Source organism: Sesamum indicum, linkage group LG1 (genome assembly GCF_000512975.1).
Source record: "Sesamum indicum cultivar Zhongzhi No. 13 linkage group LG1, S_indicum_v1.0, whole genome shotgun sequence".
Classification (NCBI taxonomy): domain Eukaryota; kingdom Viridiplantae; phylum Streptophyta; class Magnoliopsida; order Lamiales; family Pedaliaceae; genus Sesamum; species Sesamum indicum.
In genome coordinates, this window is record NC_026145.1 from 7,396,423 (window position 1) to 7,408,316 (window position 11,894).

The 11,894-nt window shown below is 36.2% G+C and overlaps 1 protein-coding gene across 1 annotated transcript; it reads right to left on the reverse strand.

The window, feature by feature from the left end:
* Window positions 315-8,626, reverse strand: LOC105157843 (glutamate--cysteine ligase, chloroplastic). The gene is made up of 16 exons (XM_011074343.2): window positions 8,586-8,626; window positions 7,429-7,775; window positions 6,638-6,788; window positions 6,263-6,370; window positions 5,646-5,738; window positions 4,396-4,479; window positions 4,164-4,232; window positions 4,028-4,098; window positions 3,822-3,890; window positions 2,500-2,593; window positions 2,332-2,421; window positions 2,169-2,249; window positions 1,830-1,922; window positions 1,229-1,309; window positions 1,009-1,078; window positions 315-837 (listed from the first exon to the last, which is right to left on the reverse strand). Exons 2-16 carry the CDS (start codon window positions 7,764-7,766, stop codon window positions 749-751), a joined length of 1,581 nt encoding a protein of 526 aa, XP_011072645.1. The 5' UTR covers window positions 7,767-7,775; window positions 8,586-8,626; the 3' UTR covers window positions 315-748.

Sequence of the window (11,894 nt, forward strand, 5' to 3'; positions counted from 1 at the left end):
AATAAATTACAATGTAGCTTTATCGATAAATTATAGCAATGTTGAATAAGGAATAAAATTAAAAATTTATATAAAAAATTTTTTATAGGTATTTTATAATTCAAATTCTAACGAATGTAATTTCAAAAACTTTTGGGGCAAAACATGATTTTATAATTTTAAAAGGGATCTAAATGTAATTAACACCGGCAGTGGAAAAACACACAAGTCACAACCTTTTCATCGTAAAAAGCATCAACCTTACCAATCGAACAAAATCTGTTTTAACTTCTTGAAATTATGAGAGAATGGTTCTGAACGCGCAAAACAACACATGCAAGTTAAAGCAGAAATACATGTGAAAAATGGAGGAGGTATGCTTGTCAACGAGCGGGTATCGCCCTACCCGGAATATACTATCAACCATGTCGAAAGTACTAGGTTTATCGACCTCAAAGCCAGACGTTCTAGTCTTCAGCTCCACCTATACCAATACATTCTTACCACTACTCAGAATCCCTCACTTTCATGGAATTCTGACAACTATAAAAGGTTTAAAGACCTGCCTGTGTAGCGCAACAGGGTATATGTAAATCCTAGCAGAATCGTCGACAATTTTACCAGGTTATTGTCAGAAAACAATTTTAACCAAAATCCAACTGATTATTACACCCCGGCGCGAATATACTTAAGTGCACATGAGATCGCCCAATCACCCAAACGAGCTTCTTGATCACCTCAAAGAACATAGGATTCTGAAACGACCTCCTCAGTAGAGCAGCTCCTCGAAAACGGGATCTACGCTTTGTCCCCATTTGCCATAGTACAACTCCAGGAGCTTTTCAGCTGGCGTTACACCTAAGACAAGGAATATTCACAAAAACACATCAAATAAATGCGGTAACACAAAGGCGTAAATAAAATGTACCAAGAAAACAATTTTTAGTTGTTGGGGGGAATAAGGGGTGAGCGATTTAACGAATCTGAGGAAAACATTCCCCACAACTAATCGATGTTGATATTGCTTACCGGTATTAACGACCTCTGTTACTTCATTTAGAAATCCAGTCTCCTTGAAGCCTCTTCTTTCTAAGCCATCCTGTAAAGGAAATTACACGTCGATAAGCGGATAGGAATAGATGACAAAACACTTCGACAACTTAGATTGTCGATATCATAATTGATGCTCAGAGTTACATTATTTAACTCAAGCAAAAAGGGAAAACAAATGAAATAGTTATTAAGAAACCTTTGCCAACTTGAGAACTTCTTGTGCAACATGCTTCAGCAGTCCATCACGAAACGGTGTCTTCAGGCCACTCTTCGGTACCTACTACACAGTTCTGGATTAGGACAACTTTTTGGTTGGGTGAAGTCACTTGTATTAACCCGAAAAAGGACATTAACATATGTAAAACTCCGAGAAACATCAAGTGAAAGAAAGGGATTATTACACTAAAACCTCCTTAACTATGAAATCACCTGTACTGTTTGAATCATTGCACTGACAAGAGGCGTTTTTGTTACACAAACGCCCCTTGTTAGTGATATTTTCATTACACGGACACCTCCTCAGTGTAATGGCAACATTATTTAGATAGGACGTTAGTGTAATTATTCAAACATCAGGAGTTGAACTATGCAATTTGACCATAATTGAGGTCTTACCGTATTGAAGACTTCTATGCCTCGTCTATAAGAAATGCAAGTCAGGACAAAGATAATGTCAAACAAAACAGCAATGTCCAATTAGCAACTGGACACGGATGCTACTGATCTTGAAAGTTCGTTTCAGATCTTGATAAAAATCAAAGGCTATATTTCGAAAACAACCAGTTAATTTGTCTTACCTTATTCCTTAGCATTTGTCTTTCTTCTGGAGTCCAATCTGCTACCATATCTAGAACACTTTGTAGAGAGACCTCGTCATACAAGAGACCAACCTGAAACACCCATATATCAACAAAATATCATGATACAGACACAAATTAAAGCACAAACAAGCAGATTGCCGAATGAGGATTTTCTATCAAAATTAAAATGCATTTTGCAGGTTCAACGTAAAACACTCCACCTTCAATTTTAAGGAGATTAAGGATTCTCAAATATGGGACATTTTTAAATTTTCAAGATTCTTCAACGAATCCATGTGCATCTCGATTCTTTGCATGCAAATGAAAAAGATATACCCAGAATGCAGGCAGAGCACATAGCCTCCTCCAAGGTCCTCCATCTGCACCTCTCATCTCCAAGTATCTTTTAAGCCTTACCTGGAAAAAGATATTACCCGAACTCATCAAAACCATCAAGATGGCTTGGGTATTCATTTTCATCCAGTCAGTCTAAACTTACCTCTGGAAATATTGTTGTCAAATGATTCTCCCAGTCATTGAGAGTTGGATATTCACCAGGAAGGCAAGGAAGTTTTCCAGCCATGAAATCCTGCAGCAGATTAAAATGTTAATTAAGCAGAACTACGTATGAGTAATTTATAAGAAAGAGTCAGGGACAGATAAAAACCCGGAAAGACATCCCAGTACAATCGATATACTTTTTCTTCCGATATACAAAGTACATTGGAACATCGAGGGCATAATCTACATACTGTTCAAACCTGTGCCGACAAGAAAAGTAATGTGAAGTAGTCGGTTGAATATTTAAAACTAAATCATAAATGAAGATCCTAAGAGTTTTACAGATAGAAACACGCTGCTTTAAATAAGTTCAGCAAAACTAATTATGTGTGATCAACATGGGATGATAACGAGTGCTTCTACATAATCAAGAACCAGAAGTTCTTATTAATTTAGCTTAGAAATGTTGTAGATCTCTTTCAGTTCATAATTTAACCATAAAACACGTTACAGCCTTGAGATTACCATATTACGAAGATCAATAGAAATTAATTCCAACATCCCCACCCCAAGAGAATCTGCCAGCATTTCCACACTATCGACCATAAATACCACCAACAAATAGTAGAGCCAGCAAGACCAACCATTTCACCATGAATAGGTAAGGAGAGCTAACTTTGCAACCATCAAAAAGTTCAAGAGGAAGAAGAATAGAAAATAAAAGGAGCCAATCTCAACATCATTATGTCATATTTCTGACTGAGTACAAGAAGACAACATTGTAGAATTCCCAACACTGCAACCAGTTCCTGAAATTCACCCTCCACAAACAAACCAAAGACATAGTAGCTGTACACATTCTAACAGGATTACCACCAAGAATTTGATGGTCAAATGAGCAATAATGATATAAAACAGTACAGGAAATTAAAAGGAATGGCAGACTGGAAGATAATGCATTGGCAAGAACATGCTTAATCGTTTATCAACTTGATGAGTCATTTGTTTCAAGGTGAAGTTTCATCAAGACATGGTTGTGGCAAATAGAGTCTACGATCCACTGATATTCTAGTCAGTTGGTGGAAGCAACTCCACAGTTGTGCTTATTGAAAGAGCAGAGTGGTTGATGTCGGCAAACATGACTCCTAAAATGGATCTAGGTCAGTTTGATGGTATAGTATCAAGATTAGGTTTGGACCGAAGGATTATTCTAGTTTAGAATCTGACTTAATGGTGGTGGTGATGGTACTTTAAAGTCTCTTGATCATGGATGGTGACAGATCACAGATGTACAGATTCTTAGTGGTGATTTAAGCCAACAACTGGTGATGACATGAGGAACTTACACATGTAGTCTGTGGAACTCGTTTCAGTAAGGGGGCTAGCCCATAATAGAAAGAACATTAATCTTTGTAAGGTGATAGAGCAAATCTGGTAATAATAGATTTTACGTTCCTAGTTAAGGAGTGTTTTTATGAGGGAACTTACCCAAATGAATCATCAAAAACAAATGGCAGCATCCCAGTGCGATTATTATCAGTATCGGTCCAAATTTGGCTGTAAAGGATGAAAAATAGTTGTTGAACATAAATTCTCAGAACCTCTGTCAAAGAAACAGAGGTTCAGACTGTCATACAAAAAAAGGAAAAATTAGAAAACTGAAGGGCCTAAAGAATGGAAGGATATATAACTACCTTCTCATGCTAAGATAACCATTTGGTTTTCCTTCAGTGAATGGTGAATTTGCAAACAGCGCTGTAGCTATCTGTTTCACTAACATGTTAGATTCCACATAAACAAATGAAGCCAGCATAACCACAACCAACTTACAGGTTGTAGAGCAAGACCAGCACGGAACTTCCTTATCATATCAGATTCGGAATGAAAATCCAGATTCACCTGTAAACACAAAGGCCAATGTTTATTGAAAACTATAAATATATAGCATAGCCCCTTATAGATGGAAGTTTGAGAGCTTCAAATATAGTGTATCATGACCAAAACTAATACTGATATGGCTGAGCAAGTCACAAAGAATAAAAAGTTCAAAATGCCTTCTCACCTGTACAGTGCATGTTCGGAACATCATATCAAGTCCAAGTGTCCCAACTTTCGGCATGTAATTTCTCATAATCTCATATCTTCCCTGAGCCAAATTAATTTGTCAGTATGTATAGCAGCTCATCAGATCTTATAAAGCTTCTGGACTTTGTGGTATCAAATGGGAATGGATCAAAACATGCAACAAAATAACTCAAGGGAACATATTATGCATCATTGTCGAATGATGATGATAAACAGTCTAAAGGCAAGTTGAACTAATGAACGAACAGCTCCTTATCAATGGGGCAAAACTAAGATATCAACGTATGGTCGAATTGTCAAACCAGCAATCAGTAATTACACGAAAACATAACATTCATGTTTGGTTAGGTGTGCATTAGGCATATTGGGGGTCTCAACATCTCCAATCCTACAACTCAATTTTACAATTTATTTCTTCATTAAACTATCTGTTTTTAACATTTTCGGTTTTCCTAATTAATGCTATGTCATTCTCTGTTCACAGAGTAAACAATGCCGTTAAAAAGTCTTCCGATATATTAAACTCACATAATATAACCAACATATGGCAATACGGTTTGTCGTTCCCTGAGTGTATGCACATGCTGTAGCCCAAGAAGTTCTCAAAGAAGTTAATTAATAAATAATTACTCCATCTATCCCTAAAAGACACATTTTAAGGATGTTCAGGTATTTTTTGTTTTTTTTGTTTCTCCCAAAACACATGATTTTTCGTAGACATACTCCAATTGATCATCAACCATGCCCCTCTTTAAATCTAATTAATTAACTTTAGATATGGCAAGTAACAATTATGGTTCTATGATCAAACAGGCATTTCATCTTAATATTATAAGTTATAGTACAACATCATCTTAACATTCTTGGCATTAAGAATTTTGATCCCATTCAATTCAATTTTTGTACCTTTTAAGCAAATCATAATTCCAGGATTTATGAGTATTTCACACGTCAACCAAACTTTTTAAGAGGTGAGTGGGGCCAATTGACCCCCGCTTATAGATCATAGCTCCCCCATAGGAATATAAACATGGAGATGCTAAAGCTCCCATCTATTACACATGGCACAGCCTAAAGAGGATAGAAAACTTCCAGCTCCATTTAAAACAAAATTTTAGAAGTTAACTGTCCATTAAGATGCATAGGTACAGTCTTATCCTGGAAGCATGACAAATAGCTGTCTCCATAAAACATTAAATAGGAACATGAATTTGGTAGCGAAACTACCTTGGGCATCACTGGTATATCTTCACGTTTCCATTTTGGTTGGAAGCCAATTCCTAAAAATCCTATCCCCATCTCCTCCGCGACAGCCTTGACCTGAGTATCTCATGAAAAAACCTGTTATGCTGTGCTGGAATCTGATTTGTCTGGTTAAAATGAGGAGTCTTCAATGGAAGTACAACAGAAAGGAGCATATGTAAGAAAGGAGGGAGAGAGAGAGAGAGAGAGAAAGAGTATACACGTGCCAGCACTTTAACAGAACTCAAAGAACCACGTTTAATAGAATTACTAGAAATGCGCAGAACAAGGTAGGAGTGGTGAAAGGAACAAAGTAGCCACACCAGAATAGAAAGTCTTAAAGATGTAAAAGAGGCAGATTGACAGACCTTGCGCTTTGATTGAATGTTTTTTAAACATGATGCCTGTCAAAATTTTAAGAAAGAGAGATGGCCAAAGAGCTGCCATCTATTTCATTGATTTATGCATGACTTCAGGATATGGACAGCGTAGCATTTTCCATGTTTATAAACCAGAAACATTCAAGAATGGGAACAGCAAGTCTTCATGAAAGGAAAGAAAAACACCAGAACATCAGATATCATTATAAAGATTATACTAACCTGGTAAAGATGTGAATTGACTTCAGCACAAGTTTGATGCAAAGTTTCAAGTGGTGCACCGCTAAGCTCAAACTGGCCACCAGGCTCCAACGATATGCTTTGTTTTCCCTGCCAAAAGATAAATTAAATTTTTTTATAGAAATTACACAGAAACAACATAGCAACCGAATTCAACATGCGCTTTAACATCATGAATTTGATAAATGGAGATGTTATTGATATTTGGTTAACGTAACATGGATCAAATGCCTAATAACAGGTTTTTGAGATGAGCGCAGTTAAAGGATACAACTACTGTGGACTGTCTAGTGTAAGACGAAAACTCATAGCTGCACAACAAAAGGTTGACCACATTGCAGTAAAAGAAGGCATTACCTGTTTGAGTCCAATGATGTTGTCACCTTCCATTATTTTATCCCAATCAAATCTCTCAGAAATACCATTAAGCAGCTCCGCGATCTGTGCATAATTCATGGGTCGTAGTGTTGCAATTTCAAACCCAAATTTTTCATGTTCAGTCCCTATCCTGTATGCCAAGGATATTTCAGAGAATTAGGTGCCACAAACTGTCAATGTATGAACCATGCAACAACTGACTTTAAAATATGACTGGTTCCAGATAAACGACAAAAATTCAAATTGCTGATTGATATTCCTGTGCAATAAACCCCCCGCCTTCATACACTTGAAAGGGCCTAAAGTCTGATTAATAATTGAGGACTATAAGAAAGTGCCTAGGTTTTCAGGGCAAGTGGAAGACATATATTGATTGACACATAAGGAATAAAATATCAACATTTCAGCGCCACTGAACATCGAGGCTGGCTTACAACTTTAAACCTTGTCGTCTGTCCAAAAAGAGAATGGGAAGATGGGGAAATAGATATCATTCTTCCACATTGCCTAGCAAAAAGAGAATGGGAAGATGGGGAAATAGATATCATTCTTCCACATTGCCTAGCAGTTTCATGAATTAATCTGCTGCATGCAATTCAGTTTCATAAATTTTGGCAATGGGCTCATCAAACGGTTTGTTTCACCACGAGGTAACAAAGTTTTTGTGAAAAATTCTAGTACCAGCTTTAAAGCACATATCAACAACTGAGAATCTTCACAAGAAAGGACGCGACCAAAATCTAACTACCAATAAGAGATAGAAGTTGAACCTCCAGTTAGCCTTAGGCTTGCAACCAGAAGCAAGGTAACCCACAAGATCTTCTTTTGTGAGCGGCTCCGTTGCAATAACAGCATCTTCTGTAGGAGGACTTGCAGCAACAGTTAACCAATGCCCTCGCTTCCGTTGTACTTCAGTGTCATCCATACTCCAGCTTTGAGCTGCCTTTAAGAAACTCTGAGAGGCGGGACGGAAACCAAAGCAAATTTCCTTACTTTTTGCTGTCCCCATGGTGCTGGAAATGTTATTAACCCCATTGTATCTAGCTTTTGGCTGTATTGTTTCAGTACAAACGCAGTGCAATGAACTCGGGTGGGACATCAACGCCATACCTTCAACCTGAAAATTCAAGCATAGAAATATTTAAGATATCATCGCGAATCTAAATTGGTTTCTACTTCACCTTTGTGAACTAGAAGGTCCACTGAATATAATTGGTCCAAATTAGAGTTCCAAAATGGAAAGAGGTTGTTCGCTTTCTGACGCAACTAAAAACGTAACGACAAGGTCGCAAATGCCACATTTAATGATCTAAACTCCTTAATTGAAGTTTCAACAGAAAATCAGCATATAACAACACAGAATCTACACATACCAAAACGATTTCGAATTTCTCATCATTGGTTCTCCTGAGCGACAAATCAATAAAGGATTCTTCTTAAGAATGACTAGTACACATTCAGTCAATCAAAGGTCACAATTACTTTCAGAAGTTATAGGGCGCGCAGAATTATCAATAACTCAAAATACATAGATCATACAAACCTTACTCAACTCACTTCAATGCAATCCCCAAAAAAGACAAGAAACGCAGACACTAAAACTACAAATCACTGCACCTTTCACGTCGTTCAAAAGCAATAGACTTTATCTTTTTTTTCACTGATTCCCCTTCACCTCAATAAACTAGCAGTATTTCCAGTGACCAATCCCAAAACACAAGATAAAATTTTTCATCACTTTAGTTCCCAGAATCATGTCATCCTTCACAAAATGCACTAAACCAAGCAAATTAAGCAAGAATCAAGAAACTCAAAACACCAAAATCAAAATAAATGTATTAAACTCAAGATCAACCATGGGACTCACGGAAAAATCGAATCTTGAAATTCCAAAAAGCAAACAAAAACCTACAGAGCAAGAAAATACCAGTAGCGCCTTTCAAAAATTTCCACTTTTGATTCGCTGGTCTTGTGTATTCTACATTTAAGAATTTGATACACACACATATATAGAAGAAGTTGGTGGGTAGGGTGGGTAGGGGGGGGAGGGTGGGAATGGTTGTCTAAATTGAAGATCATCAACTCTAAAGTCTAAAGTGTTAAATTGGTTGAGTGAATTCCACAAGCCAAGAAATAAAAATGTTCACTACAAGTTATTGGATTTTCATTCAAATACCCCAAATTTGATTTTATTGGATTTTCACAATTTTATATTTATTTTACAAAACTTAATTTCAAAAAGATAATCTCAATATTTTAAATATTATAAAAAAGAAACCATACATAAAAATTAATTAAAATATCAAATTAAATAATTACTTTAAAACCATAGTTGAAATTGTGTTTTTTTTTTAAGATAATTGTTGTTATCTTCATTTTTCTAAATAAGCATGTTTTTCACATTTTCATCTACACAAATACTAAGGTAATCCATCGCCGCATTAAAATATAGTTTGCGAAAAACGATCATCCAAATTTAAAAATATACTTATCGACTAAACTTCTCAAAATTATATCAAAAATAGGAAAAAAATTGATTATCTTAGTGGGATAGCTGAGGTGCCGGATGACATAATCTCAGATCAAATTATTTATGCCACGATATCAAAACTTTAATATATAATAAAATAAGCGTCCACATGATACTGGAATATTCTACTGTAAAAAGAAAATTTAAAGAATATTTTATTATATAGATTAAGCCAAATTTGAGATTATCATATTTGGGACAAAAGGAATCATGTTAAAATTTTCAATTTAATTGATAATTAAGAGGTTTGATAGGTAATTATAGTCTAAAGATGCTAAGCCATGATTACTTGGGCACAATGATGATAAATTGAACAATGTTGTATTTTTATTTTTTTTTATTTTTAATTGATTGCCCTTTTCTTTTTTTTCACTTTTTCCATTATTTTTTTTTCAAAATTTATGGATATAATAAATGCACTTGTTATCTTTACATTTAATATACACTTGAAAATGGCAATTGGAATCTTACTTTATGAAAAAAGAATTGGAGAATTAAATACTTTTACCCCCTTTTGGTACAAAAATATGAAAAGTCATGTTGGCAATTTATATCTTGTTAGGAATTATATCTGTGTATGTGCTGGTCTTGATCTCTATAGTAAATTCACGAAGATATTACTTCAAGAAAAAAAAATTAACTGTCGTGAAACGTCGTTTCTGTATGCATGTAATAAATAATCTTTAATGATTTAAAATATGTCAGTAGTAAGAATAGAATATATAAACCAACACATCACGTTGGCAAAAACAAAAAAGAGACAAAGGAAAAACTAACTTAGAGGTATATAGACACAACAAAAAATTGATATCGTGGTGTCACGAACCACCGTTTATGAGTGAAAAATGTAGTTCTTTTTTATATTACACAGAGTAACGCCATAGCAGTTATTAAACTTAGAGTAAAATATAACTTTTAAAGTACATCACCCTCATCGATTACCCTCTTAAACTAAAGAAACCTTCACATTCCCATATATTTCAGATAATTCTTTAAATCATATGAAAATGGACAAAAACACTATTGACTATTAATAATAGGGAAAAATGCATGCCATCCCCATGTGATATACGAAATGTGCAAAATACCCCCCACTATCAAACTACCCCATTGTGTTTTTAAGAATAAAGTAATTTACCCTCTAGTCCTGAAAGTAATCTACACGCGCTTTAAGTGCTATTTTAATTGATATTTAAGAATAAAATATTATTTTATATTTAAATATAATATATAATATATTATATATAATATTTATAATGTCCTCTATAGTAAAATTTTATCAATCAATTTCATTTAGAAAAACTTATTTAGTTTTATTATTAATAAATTAATACGGAATTAGAGTATAAAATAATCATTTCAAATTTAATTGTGTAGATATCCTACTAATGAATAAAGTTGTTAAAACCGTGCACGTCTCTCTGTAATTTAAGGAACACGGTGATTGGGTGCGCAAGCTTAGCGGCCACCATCCTACTTTCCACAAGACTAAAAATTATATTTTTAGTCCTTTTGAGATTGGAGTTTTAACACTTGTGATCCGGGTCGAAATATGCGATCTCGTGATTCGAGATCCACTCGAAGCGCATATTCGTCCAAGACCAGATTTTGGGTTCCCTGAGAATGAAAACACGAACTGTGAGCTCGTCGGGCACGTCCCCGACAATGACCCTCCGACGCTCAAGTTAGTTTGGTCGAATGAAATTGGTTCGATCTAGAAGTTCGGTCTCAATTAATGCGTATCAGTTACCTCATTTATGGCATGTCGGGGTCTATTTATAATACACAGTTGTACGGTAAGTACTGGGCCACGTGGCCTTATCTCGTTGGTGTGCGTTCTGATCGAATGGTGGAGATTGTCCGGGTTTCCGGTCGGTGTACGCGATCCGGGTCGGGTCCCACGCGACCCGCCTGTTACAATATTCGCGGATCCTGATCGCGAAATGACTGTAATGCCCTTAATGAGGGGTGTTTTGGTCCTTTTGCAGATATGATATTTGAGTACTCATCATTACTCCCTCACTTTCTCAAAGTGCGTGCTCGCGCCTTTGAGGAAGTCGAATCGTCGCTGCGGACACGTGTCTCCATCTTACCCCACATACGACTTTCGGCGACCATCTTTACAGCCTGAAGTTCGAATTCGACCTGCAGCTTCCAGAGCCATCCTGTTCTAAGGTACGATGTCTTCCAGCTCTAACTCGAACTCTAAGTCGCATCCTGGTTCTGGATCCGCTGCCATTCCTGAGTCTGGTTCTGAGTCCGTGTCTAGGTCTGAGTCCGGGTCTGCATCTAAGTCTGTGTCTGGGTCGGCTCATGGGTCCTTCTCTACTTCTCCGAAAAGGAACAAGCAGTTTCCTATTTCCAAGCTCCATGATAAACAAGCTGGACCATCGGTTCTTGCTAGATTCCAGGATAGACTCGCTAAAAACCCTTGGGAAGCTTTGGTTAGTAAGGTAACGACCTCGGTTCTTAGGATCAGAGAGAAGTACCACATCCCGTCTGATATCAGAATTCGAAAAAACTTGACCCAAACGTTGGTCTTGACCCAAGAATTTGTGTGGTAAATTTGCTAAGCATAATAACAACGACAAGTTTGTATAAAATGAAAACAAACTTGCTTTTATAAAACCGTGCAAAACTCTTAAATTTTGAACATTCTCAGAATTCGACGAAATTTAACCCAAACGTTAATCTAGACACAAGAAT